The sequence below is a fragment of the Choristoneura fumiferana genome, chromosome Z (genome assembly GCF_025370935.1).
Source record: "Choristoneura fumiferana chromosome Z, NRCan_CFum_1, whole genome shotgun sequence".
In the NCBI taxonomy this organism is placed as follows: Eukaryota; Metazoa; Arthropoda; class Insecta; order Lepidoptera; family Tortricidae; genus Choristoneura; species Choristoneura fumiferana.
Window position 1 is genome coordinate 13,313,329 of NC_133472.1, and position 26,758 is coordinate 13,340,086.

The window sequence follows — 26,758 nt, forward strand, 5'->3', positions numbered from 1 at the left end:
CTTAATGCGAGGTGCATAATCTGCTTTTCTTTCAACTATTACAGGAATAGTAGACGAAAAAAAACTCATGCTAAACAATTAATAGGAAAGAAATGTCACTAGCACTCGATGATTCCATTTTTGTAAGTTTACATACGCACTCAAAAAATGACCACGGAAAATTCGCAAGGTTCCCGCCAATTTGTTTTTTTAATTTCTTACTTTATTGGCACAGTTAGTAGCATATATTTTTACCCGCGATCTGTCAAATTTCGGATGGGCGCCAGGTTGGCCAACCAAACACAAAGTTTTTTTTAAAATACGCGACTACTTACTATTTTTGATAGGATTCAATCAATCAATCAATTTTTAGAAAAAATATAGCTCCATCGATACTATCGATGATTCCGCCAATGTCGAGGTTGAAAAAGACACTATCGGTTGGCCGTTGTACGGTAGCTCCGGTGGTCAGTACTCGGATGAGAACCTAAAATAAACAACACAAACATAAATTTTGTTAAACTACCTACAAATATAGTTTGTTAATTTTTATAAACTTAAATAATACATTAATAAGACGGGTATGTGCTAGAGCAAGAAGGAAATTTATGTTTACGGGGCGAGGGAATCGGGGAGGGAGGAGGTCATATAAGGGAGTGGTTATTTTGGAGCAATGAAAGAACAAGTGCTCGAGGGTGCCCTCGTCCATGCCACATTCACACATGGAATGGTCTCGGACCCGTATTTTGGCAAGGAAGACTGGGGAGCAAACATGTCCCAAACGTAAGCGGATAATAGTGGACGTGATATCTTTGGGGATTGTTCTGGATATGAAGAACCACGGCTTAGTGGGCAGCTCTGGTTGAAGTATCCCATAATGTTTGGCTGCACGAAGGCGAGCAACCTGCCAGTTAGCGTTCCAGGCATCACGCATTTGTGGTAAAGCGAGCGCTCTCGCATCGCGTGGGAAACACTGCTTGTATTTGTCAGAACCTAATTCAATGGCCTCTTTAGCACACAAGTCTGCAGTTTCGTTACCTTTTATGCCACTGTGACCCGGGATCCAAGCAAGAACTACCTTTTGGTTTTGGAGGTGGCATTTGTGAAGGCTTTCTTTTATCTGAAGCGTGATGCAGAAATTCTCCTTAGCGTGGAATGGACGCTTTACAATATCCTGCAGGCAACTTAAGGAGTCAGAGAGGATGAGGGATTTCGGAATTTTATGAGAGTGGATAAAAAGGATGGCTTCGAGCAGGGCAACTGCCTCCCCGGAAAAAACAGAATTAACAGGAGAAAGCTTAAAATTTAAAATGATTTTATATTTAGGGATCCACACGGCGGCACCCACCGGGCCGTCCTCCCGTAGTTTTGACGCATCGGTAAATAATAAAAGGTAATCCGACCAATTTTCTCCGATCACTCTATTGAAGCTACAGTCAGCATTGATCTGATTTTTTTTAATGCCAAGGCTGAGAAGGACATTTGGCTGGAAGACTAAGCTATTGTAGTCTGTTTCATAGAGTGGATTTTTATAGCTTTGGAATAGAGGAACAGGGAGGTCTTTTACTTTTTGAAAGCTGTTTACAAGCAAAGGTTTAACTTTATGGGACCAATAAGGAGAAGAAGAAACGAACTGCGAAAGGGACTCAACGATGGGAAGTAAGGGATGGGAGGAAATTTGGAGAGATTTTAGCAAGAAGCGATCTGCTAGAAATTGTCTCCGGAGGTGGTAAGGCGGATCCAGACATTCAATTTGTAGGGCTTTTGTTGGGGAGGATTTCATTGCACCCGTAATTATCCTGAGGCATCTGGCCTGTATCTTGTCTAATTTGGCCAACGCCAACTTGCTACAGGGCTCCAGAAGGAAGCTTCCATAATCAAAATGGCTCCTAATGATCGCGTTATAAAGAAGCTTCTGGCTGTACGGGTGAGAGCCCCACCTGACACCAGATAGTGCACGCAGGATATTAATGTTTCTTTCGGCTTTTTGGCAAATGTAATTTAGATGATCGATTCCTGATAGTTTAGAGTCCAAAATAATACCTAAAAATTTTACTTTTTCCTGGGTTACAATTGGGTGAGCGTCAACTAGGATGTCTGCATCTGGAACGGCTCTTTTGCGGGTGAAAACGACGGCACTACTTTTTTCTGGGGAGAGAGAAAGACCGTGGTCGCTGAGCCAGGCATCTAGATAGTAGAGGGCAGAGTTGAGGGAGTTGGAAGATTCTGTTATAGATTTTGAAGATGTATATAGGGCAATGTCGTCGGCATATTGGAGAATTTTGCAAAAGCAGTTGACTGAGGTGTCCAGGTCGGCAGTATACAAGCTGTAGAGAAGAGGGCTAAGAACTGACCCCTGCGGAAGCCCCTTCCACACGAAGTGAGGAGGGGTTAACTTCCCGCCATGCCGGACACAAATGGATCGACCCATGAACATATTGCAAACAATGTTAATAATCCTCGCCGGGATACTCAGCTTGAGCATTTTCTGCCTGAGTATTGGAAGATCCACATTGTCATATGCCGCTTTAACATCCAAGAAGACGCCAACCAAATTTTCGCCACGGGAGAAAGCAATTCGGATGTCTGAGGTAAGCACGCTAAGGCTATCTATGGTGCCCAAACCCTTTCTGAACCCGAATTGAGAGTTGGATAGTTTATTGTTGTGTTCCAAAATCCAGTCCAGCCTGTTTTTAATTAAGTGCTCCATAATTTTGGCAGGAACGGAGGAGAGAGCAATGGGTCTGTGAGAGTTTGGATCAGCTGGGTCTTTGTTTGCTTTTAATAATGGGATTATAATTTGAGATTTCCAGACCTCTGGGATGTTCCCGGTCAGATAAATCTCATTCACTATATTTAAGAAGACCTGTTTAACACTTTTGGGAGCTTGGATCAGAAAGGAATATGGGATACCATCTAAGCCCGGTGCGGAGTCCCGAAGGTGGTCAATGGCACAACAGAGCTCCTCATAGGAGAAAGGCTCGTTCATTGGATCAGGTGGAGAAGAAGTGGAGGAGTATCCCCCGAGGCCATCCTGAGATGGAACAAACGGAGGGGCCAGTTTTGCGACAAAGTCTTCGAGCCAGGAGGGAATGTTAGAACTCACATTGTTGTCAATCTGCGAGCGACGGAATGCCTTAATCTTCTTCCACACTAGGGTTGAAGGCGTCCTGGGAGATAAGGACTCACAAAAGGAGCGCCAGCCAAGTTTCTTTTTGCTACTGAGTATTCTCTTAGTACGAGCTGATATACGTTGGAAATTTAGATATCTCTCCATGGATAGGTCTGCCGCAAAAAGAGACTCGGCCATTTTCCGTTCCTTAACTATAGAGGAACATTCTGCATCCCACCATGCTGGGAGGAAACTTTCTCACGGGCAGAATTTTTTAGAGGAATAGAATTGTCAGCAGCAAATTGGAGCGCAGCAATAAAATCTGGGTATATGGACAAGAAGTTATCTTTTGTAACAGGAGGGATTTCTTTGACTTTGTCAGACAAAATTTCTCGGAATTTACTCCAATCTGCGCTGGATAGCCTGTATTTTAGAAGAGGAGCTTGAGGAGGAGGAATAGGGATGGATGAGTTAAGAAGCGATATGACAATGGGGAGGTGGTCACTTCCAAGGGAATTGGAAGTAACTGTCCAAGAAAGGGAATGGACTAAAATTGGGGATGCGAGGGTTAAATCAGGGACACTTGAATTCTGGGCGGGGGATGTTCTACGAGTAGGTGACCCGTCATTTAAAATACATAAATCAATCACATCTGCTAGGTTAAGGACGTGAGAGGAAACTGTGTCACAACAGGGTGATCCCCACAGAGTATGGCGGCAGTTGAAGTCCCCCTGCACGATGTATGGGCTGGGAAGGGTCGATATGATATGGGTGAGTTCTTGCAGGAGGGCGGGGGAAGGATGAGGAATATACACTGAAACAAAGGTAATGTTGAGAGCACGAACTGCCACAACATTTACCCCAGGAGAATGAGGGGGAATAGGGAGCTGGGAGAAAGGGAAGTTCCTTCTTACTAGAAGGGCACTACCTGCCCAACCATCATCCCTATCATCTCGGAGGCAGCTGTAGCCAGCAACTCTAAAAAGAGTTCCGGGCCTCAACCAGGACTCCGAGATAGCAAAGATGACTGGGTTGAAAGTATTAATTAAATATGCTAATTCGTGTTTTTTATTTTTGATGTTCCTAGAGTTCCATTGAATTAGGTTGTGATTGGCCATCTTGTATAATTTTGTTAATAGCAGCACTAATGTGACCCTGAAGGGTTTCTAAAACAGTGTACGGTATGATGTCGGAAAATTTAGAGAGAAGGTTGATCAACATTTTGGTGATCAGATCGGCCAGATTGTCGTTTGGCATCGAGTTATCTTGGTGAAGTAGAGCACAGCCATTGGGGAGTGATGACTGTGGGGTAAACGTGATAGCTCTGTGAGCCTGAGCATCATAAGATTTTCCGGGGGGGGGTCTAGGACGGCGCTCCATGGTGATAGTTTTGGTGTATGAATGGGGACGCTGGGATGGAGAGCCCAGAGAACTCTGGGAGTGCGACATCTGGGAAGATAAGGGATCCTCGTACGAGGGAGGCTGTTGAGAACCTTGTGAGGAATTCATTTTGGCTTTGTCAGCATAAGATGTCCGGACAGGCCGGAATCTCCGAGCGGCTTCTACATAGCCTATGTTTTCAGTGGACATCACAGTTTTTATTGATCTCTGTCGAGAGAATTCTGGACACCTGCTGTCGGTGGCGACATGGGGGCCAGAACAAAATAGACATGATACATCTGAATCAGGCACAGAGCAGTCTGTTGCTGGATGATTTTGAGCACACCGGGCACATCTTGGATTAGAGCGACACTGATCTTTAATGTGGCCAAATCGGCAGCATTTGTGGCACTGAATGGTGGGGAGTTTATAATTGTCCACTGGGATAGCCATGCTATATACATATATTTTTTCCGGAAGATTTTGGCCCAAAAATGTTAAGACAACTGTTGGGGTTGGATCCCAAGAAGGATTCCCATCAATAACTTTTTTTTTGTTGAGACGCCTAGCTTTAATCACTGTACCTGATTCATTCCGACAATCTATGGCATCAATAAGATCCTCCAGGGACCAGTCTAGTGGGATTTGTCGAACTACACCCATGCGTGATACTTGGAACCTAGGGATTGCAGCTGAGAGATGATGTTGAGTTAATATGGGATTTGAAAGAAAGGCATTAGCTTCATTCGCGGAGGCAAAATAAACGTTGAGCTTATTTTTTCCTGCACTTTTCATTTCTTTAATCCCTGCCACCTTGCCATTGTATATTATCTGGGCCATTTTAAGGCCGCGTATGTCACTGTCCATATGTGATACCAAGACAACAAATGGGCCCGAATCAGCATCAGAATATTTGAGGTCCGATCCGTTTTCATAACCTGGACGGACAAATGTGTGTTGCTTCGATGCACTTGGCGAAGTGTTCTTTTTACTCACGTCGGCATTTTCCAGTTGGATAGACGCCGGACGCTTGTTACCAGGTTTAGCAACAGCGCGGGCGGCAGAATCCGGGATTTGAGTAGGATTCCAGGTCAGCGGAGACGGAGTCCCGCCCCTATCGGGCGGCTCCTCGTCCCCTATACTCGACATCACAAGACGCTCACAAACACTTACCTACTACAGTAACCAACACCAACAGAAAATTTAAGATCTCAAAGCGGGTTGAGCACTCAAGATTGATGCAGTGAACAATCCTAACCTAAACACGTGTGTTAGCCAACACAAGAACAGGCAGAATCTCTTTGATAGGATTGGAACCAACAATTATTTGTACGCAATCTGTCATATTCCATAAGACCGTCAGGTTGACCAACCTAACACTAGATTTTTTTACACTATGCAGGCTAATTTTATAGCAAAAATACTTGTGTTACCTCTTTGGTCGTGCAATGAAAAAAAATATAAAACAATGCAATAAATGATTTTCATATTTTTTTCTGATCTAGAGCAGAAAAGTCCCGCTTTGTGCTGGGTATTTAGTGCGGTTATGATGAAATTAAAGCATAGTTGGAAGAAAAATTATTGATTTGACTGACTGACTGACTAACAGAGTGACAGACAACGCACAGCCTAAACCGTTGAAGTGTGTGTGTGTGTGTGTGTTTCGACATATTGAACTTTGGAATGACAAGGCGAGGGTTTTTTAATTTTTCTAAGTTGGTTAAGTTATGTAGATGTGTGTTAGTAAAACTCCAGTGAATGTTTCACATGTGCGGTGGTAAACAAATTGTATACATTTATTGAGCTGTGTAGGGTTGAGCCTATATGTATGAAGAAGTGAGTATTATGTTAAAGACACATACAATTAATATTGAAGTTTCATCGTACTACTCACAAACCAACCGAGAAGAAAAAAGCTCAAATATTAAAAGCCTGTTAAGAACCCAGGTTACTCAAAATGTGTGCTATTAACAAGGGTATACTCGTTACGACGCAGGCTCGTCGCTTCATAATAATAAATAACATAAACGGTGACCCGGTCAAAATGTATGCTTTGAAACCGGGCACCCCCGTGCGCGCGGGTTAGCCAACGGCAGAAATGATATTTACGAGTAGCTAACCTATACGACAGTGTGCCAAAATATTGCGATGAATTGGAACTGACATGCACAATCGGTAAATACTTCTGCATAATCTGATGTACAGTCTAGGTAACAAATAAGTACATCCTTTTTAACATCGGTTACTCAGTAATTCTGGCGGCAGGCCACTCCATTATTCTGGTAGGAACGACGAGAGAATTATCGTGTAACCATAACAGACTGACGGAATGATAGCCCGGTCTTGTGAAAATTAAATATAAATAAAACCTATTCGCCAATCCGTTGCGAATGACAGAAAACCAGAACGACGGACTGAACTGATGTTTTCACTTTGTCACAAAAAAGGAAATCGAAAAATTGAATTCATTTTTATGACCTTGACTGTACGTTTCACGTTTTGGGGAGGCGTGGAGGTACGCGACCCCGCCGCCTGATCCACGCATCGTACTCCAAGATACAGGCTGATAACAAAACGAGGTAAGACAATCTATTATTTATGTAAACTACCTCCAACCGAATTTTTATTGACCTCCGAAATTGATTATTTAATAACGCACAAAATTACAACAGGTCGGTTAAGATCCAAACGAATTTGATAACAGTCATCTCTTCATCTTCTATACCTACTAATATTATAAATGCCAAAATCTATGAGTACCTATGTGCTGAACGGATATGAATTTACCTATTTATATAGGTAATTTATGCAGGTGAACGACTCGAATAACACATAGGTTAAGTACTTTTATCCCGATATTCCCACAGGACTGGGCTAAACTTCCGATATTTTAAACGTTAAGCTTTGAAATGTAATTTGACATGGGTGTTTTTATGAAATTTAAATGTAGACAACGTTATAATTTTTGGAATTTCCCAGCCCCAGATCTAATGGTTTACCTACTCGAGCGAAGCTGCGCATAAATACTAGTAAGTACATTCATATACTTAAGGAGTAAACAATGTATAATATAGTGAATGCGTGCTGCGGCACCGACTTCAGACTGGTAGAAATTTATTTTCATGGTTTTTTGTAGTCAGTTAAATTTGTTGTTATAATTTTTTTTTCACGCTTTTTAGTGTAAGTTACCTAAGATATAATAGTTTAATGTCAACTGCTTGTCACATTTTACAAAAGATTGCATTTTCCGATGCAGAGACGTTAATTATTTAGGAGTCCTGGTGCTTCACCACCCGTTCCATTTTACCATATGCATTACGAGAAGCATAAATTGCTTAGCAACTGCGTTAAAGTAATTGAAATTCAACCCGTGAAATACTTGTTATTGAGTAGTATGATTTTCAAGAGCAAATGCACGAGTTACTACTAAATATATCTAATTTACCATAGGTGTCCCTACAATATTTGAAGAGTTCCCTTGGTTTCCTTAAGATCCAATTATCAGATCCTAATTTGGTGCTTATGGAACCTAATTGAAAGCGTTCCTAGACGAACGCAAAAAAAAAACAAATCGGTTCGTAAGCGACGGATTTCTGAGGTAACCAACATAAAAAACTTCAACCGAATTGATAACCTCCTCCTTTTTGAAGTCGGTTAAAAATATTTCTCACTTAAAAGTTTTGCTCACACAGTGTCGAGATGCCCAAAAATAATTCTCTCTTAAAAGTTTTGGTCACAGTGTCGAGATGTCCAAAAATAATTCTCGCTTAAAAGTTTTGCTCACACAGTGTCGAGATGTCCACAATCTGACTTTTTTGAGTCGCTTTACGAGCTTTACCGACTAATTCTAAGTTTTAAGGGTTCCTTAGCCAAAATGGCAAAAACAACAGTTTCGCCATGTCGGTCTGTCTGTCTGTCTGTCCGTCCGCGGCTTTGCTCAGGGAGTGCTAGAAGCTGTAATTTTGCACGAATATATATGTAAACTACCTACTTATGCGGACAAAATGGTACAATTTATAATAAAAAAAAACCTCCCATAGACGTCAAGTGGGGGTGCTTTTTTCACATCCAATCTTGTAGTGTGGGGTATCTTTGGATAGGTCTCTTAAAACCATTAGGGGGTTGCTAAAACGATTTTTCGATTCAGTGTATAGTTTGCGAAATATTCAACTTTAAAGTGCAAATTTTCATTAAAATCGAGCGTCCCCCCCTCTCTAAAATCTAAACCAGTAAGTGGAAAAATTTGAAAAAATTCAGGATGGTAGTATGTATATCAATTACAAGAAAAACTATAACGGCTAAGTTTGCTTGAGAGTTATTAGTAGTTTAAGAGTAAATATCAGCCTAAGGTATAAAATATACCTAAACTTGGAATATTCAGTACAAAATATGAAATCCTTACAAAAATATTACTTAATTTTTTCGTAAAGGCTACGGAACCCTATTTCGGGCGTGTCCGACACGCTCTTGGCCGGTTTTTGTTTTTCATGCAAGACACCATGCTGCTTCGCTATCCATGTATCTATACGTATTGAAAAAAACAATGGTCAAATTGCAAGTCGGATAACACGGTATCGAACTTGTTAAATGTACAGTCGAGGAAACTGAATCATGTACAGTCACCAGCATTAATATCTGCCACAGCGGAGCGTGCAAAAATATCTGACACGTCCTTCCGATAGAGTCGTATCAGATATTTATGCACGCTTGTTGTGTCAGATATTGGTGCTGGTGACTGTACCAGGGTGGAAACTTTTCAAAACCAATTAAGAATTTTTAGTTTTATTTTAATTGAATACGAGTTTTATCCTATTTATATTTGGTATTTTCTTAATACGAGTATTTCTTATTAAAGTCAAATGTGGAAGTTAAGGTACGTAAAATATCTACACCTAAACTGACAGATCCTAGGCGGATACACCTACATACAAATACAAAATACAAGAGTTAGGTATAACTGGATATTAAAGAAGACAAGAGTATTACATTGTTTTAAAACAGTCCTGTATAAAGACCAAGTATTATCACCAAGTTACTAGATGGTAATTATCTAGATGTTCCGTAGTAACAAATCATCTATGTCACGAAAGTATAATAAAATGTATGTCAGATCTACGTTACATAACACGCTTTAAATTTACATCCCGAAGCAAATAAACGTTATCTTTGTTACTATATTTCAGCGAAGTAGGCTAATACAGGTTAAATAGAAAATACCGTTAAGTGGCATCTTAAGCGGAGAATCGTAATTCAACTCAATTATAGATAATCGAGCATCGTTTTTTTTTAATTAGGATAGATTGGGCGACTAAAAAGATGAAGGTGATAGCTATCCAAAGTAGCTATCCCATCCCATGAATTCACTATGGATTATCCACCATTTATTATTTTATGTGACGGAGTCCGTTGAAGGTAGGTACGGATGCACGCAATGCGGATTTTTTGCCCCACAGAAAGAGATAAAGGCCTGTGAAAAAAATGCACGCTACTCAGCCACAGTTGGCCTATTTTTATATTTTAACGAACAAAATAATCAAAGTGTACGAAACATAAAGTTACGAAATATGACAATATTATGGGTTTATAAGCACGAACGGTTTGAACATTAATTTGTTCGCTCTGTTTAATAAACAATAAAACATTGTCAATAAAAAACAGCTAAATAATGCAGCCTTTTTTCGACCTAATAATTCCGATATAATATAATATTATTTTTTAAATGTTACTTTTAAGTTGGGGAGTGGTATTGACACAATAACGATGGCGTGGTTTTTACAATAATTGAAAAAATTAAAACTACTGCCTGGCTGCCTTAACATTAAATAACAAGATGGAGTTCCGTAGCCATTACGAAAAAATCAATTTTTTTTAAGGATTTCGTGTTGTGTACGGAATCTTCCAAGTTTAGGTATGTTTTATACCTTATGCTGCTATTTACTCTTAAACTACTAATAATTCTCAAGCAATCTTAGCCGCGTCGTGAAAGTTGCGGGAAACCGGTGGATGCAGGTGGCGAGTTGTGGTTCATTGTGGCGTTCTAAGGGGAAGGTATTTGTTCAGCAGAGGACGTCTTCCGGATGATGATGATGAATCTTAACCGCTATAATTTTCTTTCTTTGAATAAACTTTAAAGTGTAATAAGAATGAAAAGAAAACGAATTATTTTTAAAAGTCGCTGAACTAATGTTGTTGAGTTTTACGAGTACGACCTACGTTTTAATTATTTGCCCGTGTTACAGGCCACAGCCGGTAAAACTGACATTAATTTTGTGTCTGCTTGCGGGGAAAGTGGACAGACACTATTACCAGCTTTATCTACATCGATCATACTGATTTTGATTCGAGTCAAAACCTAATTTTAAGTGACACAAAGATTGTAGTACCCTACTAGGTTAAGGGTTACGGTTTTTTAGGTTATTTTACAATGTATTGTAATTTAATGAAATAAATAAAGATAACCAATGCCTTTACCATAAGTAAGTACATGTAATTAGGGACTATTGCACTGTTGATTACAATCTTTGAGGTAAGTTAGCTGAACAATAGGTTTAAACGTACTGGAACTGTACGCTTAATTAGTTAAATAACAATGCTAACTGTTAGAGCGTTATAATATATTAAGTATATTCCTTAGCGTTACCTAATTCTAAACTCTCATTCCAACAGAAAACACCTACCAATGTCTGTGATTAGCTAGTGGGATACATGCTGAAATTGTACGCGTCAAGACGTGTTCCTTCTTGACGTTTACAGCTGATAATATAACTGATATGTTCATTTTCATTAACCGTGACGTAACAGCGCGTTCATAATCACTATATATTAGAATAGCAGCGAAGCGTCAGGCCTCGTGGGCAGACGTGCTCCATACACCGTCTAAAGTTCGTGTGTTTGTAAATCCGGGAGACATACATACACACGAAGTATAGTATTAATAATAACAAAAGATAATGAAGTTATTCAGTGCTGTGTCATAATAATATTTCAAATATATTAAATATACCAAATAATAAAATTAAATTTCCAAAATGGCAAAGAAACAAAATAAAGTAGACGACCCTCCAAAGAAAATGGCAGATGCAACTTCATTCAAAGAACCTCCGGGATTGTTCTCCAGAATTTTATTTCTGTGGATGTTTCCTGCTTTCTACAATGGTAATCGCAGAGACCTCGAAGAGTGTGATTTAGTGGCAGCAAAAAGGATGTATGACTCTAAGGCGGTCGGAGACAAACTAGAGCGGTAGGTTACATAAAATATTTATTTGTTTTGATAATTGTAACAATCTAGTTCAGTTTATTTGTGGACTAAACCTTAGTAGGTAGATGAATCACGTCAAATGTTCACGCCACGAAATTAAAAATGAAACAAATAAAAACAAAAGCTAATAATGATACCTAATGCATGTTAAATTTTAAGACCAACATTAAGCATGATTTTTTTAACGCACTGCTGCTGTAAAGCGAAAATTTATTTAGGTTCCTAGTATATTTATCTTTTTTCGCTGGGTGCGCGATGACAGCACCACCTAGCGGTTACAATTACGGCGGACTTTGAAATATAAAATCGTTGGCTGTCATACGAAGTATAAGTAAACAAACAAATAGTTAAATGAAATATCGTATTCTATTTGATCATGTAAATCTATAGTGTCGATAATAACGTTGACCTTTTTTATTTCCCGTCTAAAATGGCACAATCAATTAATTTCAGGACACGGACTTTCTCATGACTGTCTTCACAAGAAGTAATAAATAAAATTAACAAATTAAATCGCATAACGCATTTTATATAATAAAATTATAAAGCAGACGATTACTTACGGCTGTAGTAATACACTTTATGTGTATTTTCAGTTAAACATGGCCAAATTAATTATAAAACTGGATTCCGAGCACACTATACTATACGACATCGCTTTCCAACCACAAACAACAATAAAAGGAAAACAATTAGTTTTGCCTCAATATGTCCAAGATGTAAAAGAAACTAAATGTGAAGATCACAAATAATTCATAATGAGCCACACCATTGAAGCTCGTGTAATTCGTCAAACTTCAGTGACATCGACGCCATACAAAACGTCTTTCTTGTGGAAATATAGAATTTGTGATCACTGTTTTTGCCATTGTTCTTGCAGTTAACACTACGCAGCAGGTTTCGTAACGCATATTTATTTATTTTTGCATTTCAATACACATTGCAATACACGAATCCGTAAATTTCACTAGTAATTAGGACAGTTGGTCCACCGAAGAATTCCTTGTTTAATTCGTGGTTCCCCCACCTCCTACTTTGCACCCCGCATGTCAGTTTTGATATCCGTTAACTTTAAGGGGAGAATCTACAGGTCAAATGAAGTTAATTTCTCTAAGCAGTTGTGTCTCTAAGACACTAGTGGCCTAACTCTTACTTTAACCCTTTACCATGCCCCGAAGAACCAGCGTGTCTTAATACGTACTTTATATGCTGTTGCAACCGTATTGAACGCCTTGTAAAAAATGTATTTATGAAAGTCGGAGATCTTCCTTTAAACCAGAAATAAATATGTGGGTTACGGTTATCCCATCGCCTGTCTAAGTAATGAACTGTCATACTAGATTTTGTCTTATTATATTCTTGATCAGGCCAAGGGATATATTCCACCCACATCTTATATCGGTTATAATAGTCAAGGTTTAACTCCAAATCTACTACGAAACATTATATCAATCACTGAAAACATTATTTTATGATCTTCATTCATGACACGCTTTAAAATCCAATAATATATCTTTAGCAGCCGTTTAAATCCACTTGACCAGTGATGTTAGTGGTTTGTTTACAAATTCGAACACTTTACTGAATTTAAGAAAAACACAAGCAGATATATCGAACCATTTTTTGTTATTTTCATGATTTTAATGATTGTAAGGTAATATAATCATATATTTTGCTAAATACTCCTGCGTCCTTGTGATAGGACAAGAATTAGGATGTGTGATGACTCTATCACATTGCCTGGCTAGAATTTTCCTGTGTGGGAACTATTCTTCCCATGGCCCGATTAGATTTTGGGTCTCTTTGGTACATGAATTCGTTCTAGGTTGAACACAAAAACTGTTTTATTACTTACGTGAGTTTTTATGACATGACAAGACAATTTACCGGGCCATGGGAAAAATAGCTCCCACACAGTTAAACTCTAATAAGGCCATGGGATAATGTCAAACCACATCCTAATTCTGGTCATACACAATAATGCATGAATATTTAGCAATCAAAAAATTGTTCGACCTATGTACTTCTGTTTCATAGAAATTATGGAAAGTGTTCGAATTTCTCCGTAGTTTACTGAAATTAGCGTTCAAGTGAATTTAAACGGCTGCCAAAGATATATTACGCAATGTAGAAGCGTGTTGTGAATGAAGATCATAAAATAATATTTTCAGGGATTGACAAAATATTTTGTAGGTGGTTTGGAGTTAAAACCTAACTACGGTTACCGATATAAGATGTGAGTGGAATATATCCCTTGACTTGGTAAAGGGTTAAAGGATAAGAATCAATAGTTACATTATTACACTCATGCTTTGATTTTGTCAGTTACGCTTTGACGTTTTTAGAAGAAAATCACACAGTGACAGCAAACCGGCCAGTATTAAATTATCGAAATAGTATGCTAACTCGCTAAAATATTTAACTGGCGCCTGTTGCAGTCGTAACTTTTAGGCTTTGCACAATAAAAAAGGGATTTAAAAACACAAACACAACCTGATTTACAACATAGAGTAATCGAATCTACTCTCGGTTCTGAGCAAACTACTTTCTGGTATTCAGTTATTTCATTAACACCTTGTATATATATTTGTTAATATATTTTTAAGAATATTTACAATATGTACCTAGTTATGTATTAGCATTGTGCTTCAATATTTATTTATTTTCCTTGAAGTATTTTAAGAAACCTACTTTAGGCAATTCAATATAATAAATACTGTGTGAAATATTAACAATTTATTGAATTAAAAGTTTGTATTTCTTTGTTCTCTCCGAGATAACTAGAACTAAATAGGATTAAGTTTTGTGTAAGTATTTATTTACTTACATGAATACCATTAAACTTAACTAATCGCGCACAATGAAAACGGTTTGTTTTTTTAAGTATATAAGTATATAATATGTTTCCGAGGAGTACAACAAATTTTTTGGGTGCGTTTTGGTCATATTTCAAGAGCCATAATTATTGAATAGTACCTATAACAACAAAAGATTTTTACAAGAAAAATATACTATTTGTGTAAATACTCGTATTAGTCCGAGCAGACCAAATATATGTAATGTTTTAAAAATAAGTACCAAGTAGTTAAGGACTTTGTCAAAGTATATAACAAAGCGCCTCAACTACGCGGAATATGAGCTTCACGAAGCTGAGGTCCTTGGAGTTTATCTTGTTTAAGACCGTACTTAAATCTTTTTTAGGGTTCCTAAGCCAAAATGGCAAAAATAGAACCCTTATAGTTTCGCCATGTCTGTCTGTCTGTCCGTCCGCGGCTTTGCTCAGGGACTATCAATGCTAGAAAGCTGTAATTTTGCACAAATATATGTGTAAACTATGCCAACAAAACGGTACAAAAAAAAACCAGCACATACCTATTCAATTTATTAAAATCAGAATATTTTAGCAGACTTAGTTTGACTGAGCTCCCTGTAAAGGTATGCCATTAAAATAGTTATTTGATTACAAATTAAGCCATTGACGTTAAAAAATCGTGAAAAACATTTACAGGTATGTTCAATCGTAAGCTAATCCAAAAATGTGCTGGAATATTTCCGATTAACTTTAAATCTAATGTGAAAGGTCATTTATTAAGATTAAGATTTTTTTATGTTGGAGAAATCAAAGGAATGAGATTTTTCGATTTCCCATACGTATCTATATGTTAAAACATCTTGTACATTGTGTACGTACAATATGAAAATGAACACGTTAAACAATAAAACTTTATGGCACGCTTTTATTAGACACGAATCCAGGAATATAAAGTTTATTTTACTATGACTTATTCTTCCAATTGATTTCTTGTATGATAATGATTTTTGTGATAATATAAAAACACCATGTGCGAGCAATAATATCTCTTATTTCAAGCGCCGTAAATATATGAATTAACCTTCAGATAATTATCAAAGACCAGACAAGTGTGAGTTAAACTCGCGTGGCCTGGAGTGTTCCGTACTTTCCTAGACATTACAAAAAATGTCTAATGTTACCATATACTTCTTATAGGTTATTTTCTAATTTACAGGTATAAGGCCTATCACTTTCGAAGATGGTTATTTAGCGCCTATTTTGTTGAATAACTTCGAAACTGTTATCTAAAATTATAAAACATACACTAAGGGGCTGTTTCACCATCCATTGATTAGCGTTAACCGACGGTTAAATGTGATGTCTATTCGGATAAAACAAATAGAGACGGCATCACACCTAACCACTAGTTAACACTAATCAATGGATGGTGAAACAGCCCCTAAATGACTATTAATAAATAGTACTTAATAACGTCCTTAACGTCCACTTGCAGGCATTTTAATCTATGTTTAAGTGGTCTTAAGTCCTGTCAGATTCATACAAGAACTGTCAGTTTAAGCCTTAAATCGAGATTTAAAAAAGTTTATATAGTTGCTGTTTATCCGTGGTTTAGCCCACTGCTTATATTTATTTTATACATGTATTATATGTACGTTTGCTTAAATACTATATGTGTAAATGTATTTTTGTTGCTTTTTAATTTTTTAATGTGCTGCGGAACATGCACAATCTGCTGTAATGTAGTTCTTACTTACTTCTTTCGGTTGAAAAAGGTTGCCTGGAAAAGATCGATCTCAAGCGAGAAAGCCACCTATTGCTTACTTTGTAATTTTTTTCTTCGTGAACGAGTTGTGGTGTACAATAAAGAGTCATTGTATTGCATTGAAAACCTTGTTCTATTCTATTATGTCTTTTGTCTATCAATTTTTGTTTTCTTAATGCATCGCAAATGTCCTGCCCACCGTATTAAGAGTTTTTGTTTTGGTCACGATATCATCTATTTCCGTTATATTGTGGCTCCAAGGCTCTGACATTATTATCAATTTTTGTTTTTGTTACTTATAGTGATTTGTCCAAATCTAGCCTCCTTATGTTTTATATACTTAATAACATATTTTTTTACAAGAGCAAGGGACAATAAAGTAATACTTAGTCCCACTAATATAATAAATGCGAAAGTTTGTAAGTCTGTTTGCTTGTTTGTTACTTCATCGCGTCTAAGCGACTGAACCGATTTAGAAAAAATATGGTATACAGATAGTTTGAGTCCCGGGAAAGGACATAGGATAGTTTTTATCCCGGAAAATTGCATAGTTCCCTCGGGGTAGTGAAAACCGAAAATTACGCGGACGGAGTCGCGGGTTACGGCTAGTACCTACCTAATAATTTCAACTTCACACTTAAATATTCTTGTTTCTGGGAAAACAGTTGTGACAGACTGCCGCACAGACGGACAACTAAATAATCTTGTAAGGGTTTCGTTTTTATTTTTAATGTACTGAACACTAAAAACAATAAAATGAAAAATATGTAGGTACCTACTTAGACTTAGATAAAGCGGGCGTGACATTAAAATCGATAGATAACGTAGTGATATCGTTCGTTGATTACTACATTCGTTTTTATAGTAAGATAAACGTCCGAGTGCTCGATACGCTAATGTCCAATAAAGGACACCCTTCAGTCACCGTATAATTTGAAATGGCAACTATTGTTACTGTGACGCTGACGAGCACCGTCCCTGATACGTTTACCTTATCAATACTTGCTACGTACTTCATTGTTACGATGCCAACTTTGCTATTCGCTATTTAACTTAGCTATGCTTTGAGTTTCTTTGCGCGATAGAATCCGGATTACGGAAATTCGCCGAAAAACTAGTCACCGACATATCTCGAACAATATGCAAGTTGAAGTGGCAATGGGCGGGTCACATCCCTCGAAGGACAGATAACCGTTGGGGGAGAAAAGTCTTTGAGTCACCACGAACCGGAAGACGAAGCGTTGGCAGGCCTTCCACTAGGTGGACTGACGACATCGTGAGAGTTGGCGGCAGTTGATGGATGCAAGTGGCGAGTTGTCGTTCTTTGTGACGATCTAAGGGGAAGGCCTTTGTTCAGAATTGGACGTCTTCCGGCTGATGATGATGATGATGATTCAAGCGAATAAGTTAAATATTTCATCGACTCACTACACGTACGAGTATGTAATATTTGGGATTTCAGCGTTGGAGGAGTACCGACGAAAGTAGAGAAGAATACCGGGTGTTTTTTTTTATTCGACTGGATCGCAAACGAGCAAGTGGATCTCCTGATGGTAAGAGATCACCACCGCCCATAAACATCTGTGACACCAGGGGTATTGTAGATGCGTTGTCAACCTAGAGGCCTAAGAAATATACCTAAAATTTGAAGATTCCGTATAAAATACGAAATCCTTAGAAAAATATTACTTATTTTTTTCATAATGGCTACGGAACCCTATTTTGGGCGTGTCCGACACGCTCTTGGCCGGTTCTTTCATAATGTTATTAGATAAGGCCGAGCTTCCTTGCAGTTTTATTAGCTTTAGTAAGTAAAATGTGTGAGTATTTTCGACCCAATACATTTTGATTAAAATTTTTGATAGGATCCCAAGACTAACAAAAGTAAGGAAGTTTTAAAAGTTGGTTCGAAAAAAGAGTTAGTCACTGTAGCAATTAGTCTTCGGTCACTTTATGTTTTTTTTTGTAACAGTTGGGTTAGCGTTAGGTACGTCTTTTTTATAACAAGTCATATGACCCTGTTACTCAACTTCACATAAAAAAACAGCCAATTATCTCAATTATTGCAGTCAGTATGAGCAAACAAATCTCAGTGGTCGCATTTTAGTAGAAAATTAGAAAAAAGCCTATAAATCCTAAACTACGAAAAATCACGGAACATAAATGGGGGTGATTCGGGATGACTTTGAGGTCCTCTAGCTCTGGACTATCGCTTGAGTCTACTTCCTGGGACACCTAGAGTTAGAATTTCGTGGGTACAGTTAATCACGTCAATCCGTCGCTCCGTTTCGACGTGAAAGACGGACAAACATACGAGTACATACAAACACACACACTTTCACATTTATAATATTAAGTATGGATAATCTTACAACTTATAAGTACAAATGTTAAAAATATCATATTGTTGCAGAACATGGAAAACCGAACAATTGAACGCAAAAGTAGCTGGCAGAAAGCCGTCATTTTCAAAAGCTCTTATAAGTGCTTTCGGATGGTCCTTCATACCCGGTGGAATCTTGCAATTTTGTGGAGTCGCATTAAGGTTTGCAGTAAATTGTAAATATCCTAGTGCGAATATAATCCTGTTTACAAGATATATCAACTTTATTGTGCCCTGGGAGCGAAATGCTTGCTGATTTTGCAAACTTTTTTGACGTTTCTCAGCAAATCAGTAAAATTGCAATCTACACTTATTGGTTTTGGAACCGGAATTTATTATTTTTGTTTGATGTATTATAATATGTATAAGTTCTTTAAAACTTGATTTGACTGACATAAAGCTTTTAATAGTAATAGTGACTAGACCTTTGTCTACCCTGCATTTTGTTTTTTGTAAACTTTTTGTACTGATTGAGGTGTTCAATAAAGAATGATGTATTGTATTGTGAAACGTTCATATTTCAACAGAACAGTGAGTCCGCTCCTTTTCGCGGAGCTCCTATCGTACTGGCAAGTGGACTCGACCATGCCCGCCCAGACCGCCGCCTACTACGCAGCTGGCATGATCATGACTAACTGGCTGGCAGCTTTTTTGAACCATCACGGAAATCTTTTCTGCCAACAGTTTGGAATGAAACTCAGAATTGCTACGAGTTCATTGATGTTCAGAAAGGTCGGTTACGATAATGTTTTTTCTCAAACATGACATGAAATATTGACGTTGTGTTACAAGTAATAGGCCGGGAAGTATCGCGCTGCGCGCGGTCACTCTAGCGGCCTGCAAAGAGATTTCATACAAATTTCCCGCCCTCGGCCGGCAATGCGACCGTCTTTTGTTTCAACGTGAGCTACGGCACGGCGCGCGCCCGCCGCCAGCACCACCGCCCTTGTCCGCCGCGCCAGCAGCCAGCGTAACACGCGCGCTCACAACACGGCGACGAGAATAGCGTCCCGCCAGCTTCATTTCTTGTTTTTTTATTTTTATTTCATGTCATGTTTGAGAAAAGCACTATACAAGCCTCGGCCGGAACGCGGGGTTGACACCCTCTACAGTAATGCACTATTATAGCCCTTAAATAAGTAATTTAATTAGGTAAACATCAACATCTGCACATATTTTTAGCACGCTTATATTAATCATCATTCCATGCTTATAGATATATATTAGCTTCACTTGTACTATCAATCCACGTATTACATATATTTACATATGTACGGAACCTTTGAACTTGATTTTCACCCACTTTTACCAGTATAGTTTTAACACGAAACTAGGCAATAGTGCTTGGTTTGATACCAATAAAATAATATAATACTATCGTGCTGTTTTGATGATTGAGCCGAAAGCTGGCCCTATACCATGAAGTGCAAAACTCGAACTTTGTATGTTGCCGTCCCGCTAACGCTTATGTCATTTAATACGCGAGTGAAAGGGACGGTGCGATACGAACTTCGATTTGCGAGTTTCGTTGTAGCCCCTCTGGACACTGGAACTCCAAGTCAGAACAACGTGGCCTAGGCGAGTTGTCTTAGGGTCTACCAATAATGATATTCAGGGTCTGATTATGGGTCTGGAGTGACTACTCCCAGGAAGGTTTACCATTAAAGCGTATTTTTTAGTTGTTGACGGTGGTACTTAACTAAAATTTATCGACAAGTATTTATTCTAAAGTATAAATATCAATTCATGAGATCGACCGCTCAAAATGTTACAAAATTCGTAAACAAACAAATACGTATACTCAGTCAGAGGCACAAAATTTGGTCCACTCTACATACATACAAAGTTATCTATTAAGTATTACTTACTGCATACATTTTAGGGCCAGATTTTTTGCCGCTCAGTACATTATATTAAATAGGGTATTAGTGGTAGGGTATTAAATATCAGATAATCATCATATTTTTCTTCTCCTCAGATAATGATTATGAACAACGGTGCACTCGGAGGAACGACGGTGGGGAAAGTAATCAATATACTTTCAAACGATTTGCTGCGGTTTGACATGGCATTTCTTTTTTTGCATTTCGTTTGGATAATACCTATACAGCTGATCGCGGTCAGCTACCTGGGGTTCATGCAAGCGGGGTACGCGGCACTGATCGGCCTGGCTGCTTTGCTCATTATAGCTATTCCAATACAAAGTATGTTTCTATAATCACTATTGGCTAATAAAAGGAACTGAGGTAATGCCGGATCGTTATGAAATAATAACTGTTTCAGGTGGCCTTAGCCGGCTCATCGCCAAGGTTCGGTTTCGTACAGCTGAAAAAACAGACGACAGAGTTAAAACTATGAGCGAAGTAATCAACGGCATACAGGTGAGTAAATAACTACACAGACGAGCAAAAATAAAGGTTCGTTTATTACATAGCTTATAGCGTCTTTTAATAGTACATTACTGTAGAGGCCGGGAACTATGGGGTTGCCGGCCAAGCAGATATAGGCGAGGCCGGATAGGGATGCGTGGCCGGCAACCCCAAGTTCCGGCCGAGGCTTGTTTCATGCTTTTCTCAAACATGACATAAAATAAAAAAAAAAACAAGAAATCAAGCATGGCGTTACGTTAGTCTCGTCGCGCTGGCTGCTGGCGCGGCGGCTGCGGAGCGAGTGCGCGCGGCGGCTGCCGAGCACGTTGAAACAAAAGATGGTCGCATTGCCGGTCAGCGGCCTGCAAAGTTGTATGAAATATCTTTGCAGGCCGCTAGAGTGACCGCGGGCAGGCAGGCGAGCCGCAGCGTTGCAGAACAATACTTCTCGGCCTATTATTTGTAACACAACGGCAATATTTCTTGTCATGTTTGAGAAAATTATTTTTATGCAAAACATGTAGCTTTTTGCTAATAAATATAATAAATATATGAAATGAGAAAAACAGGGTTGGGTATAAAAGCAACATAACGCAATGGGCTGGACAAAAAACCTGAAAAATTGCATTGAGGTCATACCATGCCACAGACGTCAGGGACGGTGGCTTAACGGGGTCACGCCGTTGTGTCACCTAATAAGTTTTAAATATTATTGATCATATTATGTATGTTAGGCTGTAAGGTATTATTGTATGGGCCAAGTATCCCGAAATAAATGGATTTATTTATTATTTCCTACTTTTTGTTGGGTAGGTTAGTTATGACTCGAAGAAGCTATAACAGCGGGTTTTGTAGTTGTCATTTTTGTAACCGACCGACTCTTTATTTTTGCTCGTCAGTGTATACGTACTAAGAACGGTATTTTTCCGGAACTAATTACTAATTGATAGTACTTATTAGTAAAATTGTCTACTTAGGTATATCTAAACTAGCTTTAGCCCGCGACTTTGTCCGCGTGGAATTAGGTTATCGCGCGCTGTTCCCTCAGGAATTGTGCATTTTTCCGGGATAAAAAGTAGCTATGCTAAAAATCACGTCCATCCGTCGCTCCGTTTCGACGTGAAAGACGGACAAACATACAAACACACAAACACACACTTTCTTATTTATAACATTAAGTTTAAAGCGAGTTTCAGAGTTCCGTTGGCAAATGATTAGGTACACTTACACACAAAGATCGAAAAAAACCGGCCAAGAGCGTGTCGGACACGCCCAAAATAGGGTTCCGTAGCCATAACGAAAAATTGACTAATATTTTTCTAAGGATTTCGTATTTTATACGGAATCTTCCAAGTTTAGGTATATTTTATACCTTAGGCTGCTATTTACTCTTAAACTACTAATAATTCTCAAGCAAACTTAGCTTTTATAGTTTATCTTGAAAGTTTGATATACTGAATTTTTTCATTTTTTTCCATGAAAATTTGCACTTTAAAGTTGAATATTTTGCAAATAAATCACTGAATAGAAAAATCGTTTTAGCAACCCCTAATGATTATTAAAATACCTATCCAACGATAGCCCACACTCTAAGGTAGGATGAGAAAAAAAACACCCCCACTTTACGTCTATGGGAGGTACACTAAAAATTGATTTTGGAAATTTTTATTGTACCATTTTGTCGGAATAGTTTACATACATATTCGTGCAAAATTACAGCTTTCTAGCACTGATATTCCCTGAGCAAAGCCGTGGACGGACAGACAGACAGATAGACAGACATGGCGAAACTATAAGGGTTCCGTTTTTGCCATTTTGGCTCCGGAACCCTAAAAAGAGAACAAAATACTCAGCGCTGTTTATAAAGGGATCGCATTGTACATGATGTTTTGATAGATGTTTGATGGATGCAGGAGTTTTGCTTTCTTATTGTGTTGGTTATGATCACTTAACTTTTTTAATTTCCAGGTAATCAAAATGTATGCCTGGGAGATACCTTTCCAGAAAGTAGTAAGCGAAAAACGTCGCTTGGAGCTAGTACAAGTTCGGATTGCAACAATTTTGAAGACTGTTTTCCTTGGTTTCATGATGTTTACGGAGAGAACCGCTCTTTTTATTACTATCCTCGTGTTCATTTTGTATGGGAACACGCTATCGGCAAGTGTGGTAAGTAGGTATTATGTACTTATAAATATTTTACAAAGTACTTTATATACGTACAGTCAACTAAATTATTTTCACTATATTTCTACGAAAAGTGCACACTTACTTGTAGTCAATTACTTGCTGACTAAGACTGCGAGACACGGGTGTACTTGACTTGTTCTCTATCAATATAATTATTGACGACTTTCTAGTGATTGGGTAGTGTATACATATTTTAATACGTACAATGATCCACTTTTCTCAGTTTCTAAGTAAGTGCAAGTTTGTCACAATAATGAGTTGTTAATCCACATTGGGATGTATAATTACTTTTGGCTTACCTGTCATATTATATTAAGTCTCTATACCACATTTCTAGTCAGTTAATGTTAAAAAATCCCTTTTATTTCCTACATCGAGGGCATTTGTTCAAATCGCTTGTTAGTGCACCTCTATGACCTTCAAGAAATCTACATATTTGTCTAATTTTAAATCTCTAGCACCAGCAGTTTTAGCCGTGCGTTGTCTGTCAGTCAGTTATTCAGTAATATAACTATTTTATAAGTACCTACACTAGCGGACCCGGCAGACGTTGTCCTGCCCAGAGAAGCAGCACTGCATTAAATATGATAATATACCGACAGCATTGCCACCTGTCGGGTCCAACTGTCTTTTCAAACCATCCAGGAACCTATTGAAATATTCACACAAAATTTCATGAAAATCAGTCCAGCCGTTTAGGAGGAGTTAGGTGACAAACACACGTACAGAAGAATTATAATATAATATTATTAGAGATATAAGATAAATACGGTTCTGTAGGGCTACTACGAAACTCGAAACTCGAAGTTCCTATCGTACAGTCCCTCTCGCTCTCGTATTAAATAGCATAAGTGTCAGAGGGACCGCACCACACGAACTTTGAGTTTCGTAGTAGCCCTGCTGTTCTGTATATCACGTATCTGTGTGTGTATGTGTGTGTGAAACGCGAACGAATTCTTTTTTTAGTCACTTGACTAGCACTATTGCGCATCGATGATTTGCTGTGGACAACAGATGAAGGTACATACCTTGACAAGTTCGTATGTGACACTCGGTAGAACCATGTTGCAGTCAGTATTTGCCGCACTTATCTAAAAAAACTTGATAAGGGCAGCAGAGGCTCCCTGCGGCAGGGTCTACTGTCACACACTAACTTCTCAAGCGAACTGCATGATGGCTGTTTAGATCTACCCGCTGCAGCAGTTCATGAACGCGGCGCAGATTAACATAACGCTGGTGCTGCCTCTTCTGCTGGCCTTCACGGCGGAATTACGCGTCACACTCAAGAGAGTCGAGGAGTTCCTCTCAGTAGGTTAGTCACATTCACAGACCTTATATCGTGATAGACCTTAGAGTTTACCTACTACCTTGCGTGTAAAAAGCTAGATCCACAGTCAAAGTTTTGTCCGACCTAAATGCGCGATTTGTTTTGAAATTTGAAAATCGCCTTTGAATCGGTCCCGCGCGCCTTTGAATCGGTACCGTGCGGTCTTGATTTCCCATTACTAAATCTCGCTCGTGACGTCATCGTAGGTACGAAAAATTCGACACGCTAGGCTCTCAGAATACAGTTTGAAGCGCTCTTTTCGTCTATCTCGATATCAGGTCTGTGGTCACCAGGGGTCGGACAAAAAGTGCGGATGACGTAAAAATGACTCAATCTTGCACACAAGATGATGTTTTTATTTAAACGTCCGTGTGACATGTAGTAACAAAGTAGCATTAATGAAGTACCACACGCTGTGGCAGATATTAATTCTGGTGACTGTTCCTAATAAAATACGTCTGAACCGGGACACAAGTGATTCTGACATGGAGGCTCGTCAGTTTAAAAAACATAAGTAGTTACAGGTAAAAGAATAAAAAATAAAATGAAAAACCTTTCTTTTTTTAAGATTGGGAAAAAACCGCCAGTTATTTTGATTCGATCATTCGACCTAATACATGGCATTGCTGTTAAACTTTTTGTAAATAAACAGTTGCATTTGTAACTGTCAACTTATAAGCTTCAAAAAGTCAGCCGTTATCGCCGTTAAGAAACTACACTTTAAAAGTTAAGTGGTGGACTTATTTCCTTGGATTAAGGCCAGTACTACTTCCAAAAGTATTTTAAAAGTAAAAAAATCTTCAGTATTTAAGAATGATATATAAATGTTTATACCACTTTAGTCGTGGTGGCCTAGTGGTTTGACCTATTTGCCTCTCAATCAGATATTCGTGGGTTCAAGCAAGGAATTTATGTGCGAAATTACATTCAACATTTACCATGAGCTTTACGGTGAAGGAAACCATTGTGAGGAAGAGAAAAAATCTGCACACACCGGCGAAGAAATTTTATAGTGTGTGTGAAATTCCCAATCCGAACTGCCGAAGCCCTCTCATTCTGAGAGGAGGCCTGTGTCCTGCGATGGGATGCATACATATTCATATATATATGCCGAGATGATGATGATGACAGCAATTTAGAACAAAACATTTGAGCAGTTCAAAAGACATTGGAATTAATAGTCTCACCGCACTACGCACTGTGTTGCGTAAAACAAAATGAGGCGGCGGCCTCTTGTGCCTTTGCCAAAGCCAATATTTTTCCAGAGGACCGCGCAGACTTGGTGTCTGGCCAGACGACGGCGATGCAGCTCACATTCAAGACTCAGGCGGCTGCCCCCGCCGTAAGACCTCTGTCGTATCGACCCAAGAGCGACGACTTTGATGCCAATGGTAAATACAATCATAATACCTACATACAATCAAGTATTTGTAGTTGAAAAGCATGATAAATATTAGCTGGCACATTTCGATAACAGGACAAGAAAACGTTTCGTAAAAATTGCTATCATTTTTAAACATCTTATCATCAAACTTATAAACCCTGATGCTGTCATATTCACCTACTATTTATGGATCATGCGATACACTGATACACGCTTAGCGCTCGAGCTACATGAGTGGGATTAGTTTGATTGTTTATTACTTAAGGTGCTACTGACCTTTTTATAGTTATCTTATCTGACAAGTTCATTGATCATAGGCGCTGACATCGATTCGTAAAGAGAAATACTAGTACATTCTATTAAATTGAAGCTATTTTCTAGGCTTTGTTCCTCATGAGCGAAAGTTTCGCAGAAGCATATCACATCAGGATGACACTGTGATCGATATCCGCGACGTGAGCGCCAGTTGGACGAACGACCCCAATTTCCAGGCCCTTAAGAACATCACTTTACGCCTACGTAAAGGAAAGTTGTGTGCTATCATCGGCTCGGTCGGTTGTGGCAAGGTATGACATAAAACTTTACTTAACCTTTTGAGTCCTGACTTTTTTAACACATGTTAAGGTTATCAGCATACATTTCAGGGGAAATGTAGGGGGATACATAAATACTGCATATTAGAGGGATACATGTTTCTGTCAGGATCGGTGGATACCATATTTGTCACATTCTATGGCTACTTAATTATGGCATCCGCATTTTGTAAGATTAACTTGGATACATCTCTTTGTAGTTGACTGTA

The 26,758-nt window shown here is 38.6% G+C and overlaps 1 protein-coding gene across 1 annotated transcript in view; it reads left to right on the forward strand.

The window, feature by feature from the left end:
* The first annotated feature begins 11,151 nt into the window (after positions 1 to 11,151).
* The window catches only part of LOC141428023 (ATP-binding cassette sub-family C member 4-like), a 34,755-nt gene continuing 19,148 nt past the window's right edge, over positions 11,152 to 26,758 (forward strand). Inside the window, exons 1-9 of the mRNA XM_074087704.1 lie at positions 11,152 to 11,711; positions 18,720 to 18,851; positions 19,217 to 19,421; positions 20,668 to 20,893; positions 20,973 to 21,070; positions 23,027 to 23,224; positions 24,431 to 24,557; positions 25,838 to 25,963; positions 26,338 to 26,522. Of these exons, the coding sequence (XP_073943805.1) occupies positions 11,500 to 11,711; positions 18,720 to 18,851; positions 19,217 to 19,421; positions 20,668 to 20,893; positions 20,973 to 21,070; positions 23,027 to 23,224; positions 24,431 to 24,557; positions 25,838 to 25,963; positions 26,338 to 26,522 (1,509 nt within the window). The 5' untranslated portion in view covers positions 11,152 to 11,499. The remainder of the gene's footprint in view (positions 11,712 to 18,719; positions 18,852 to 19,216; positions 19,422 to 20,667; positions 20,894 to 20,972; positions 21,071 to 23,026; positions 23,225 to 24,430; positions 24,558 to 25,837; positions 25,964 to 26,337; positions 26,523 to 26,758) is intronic.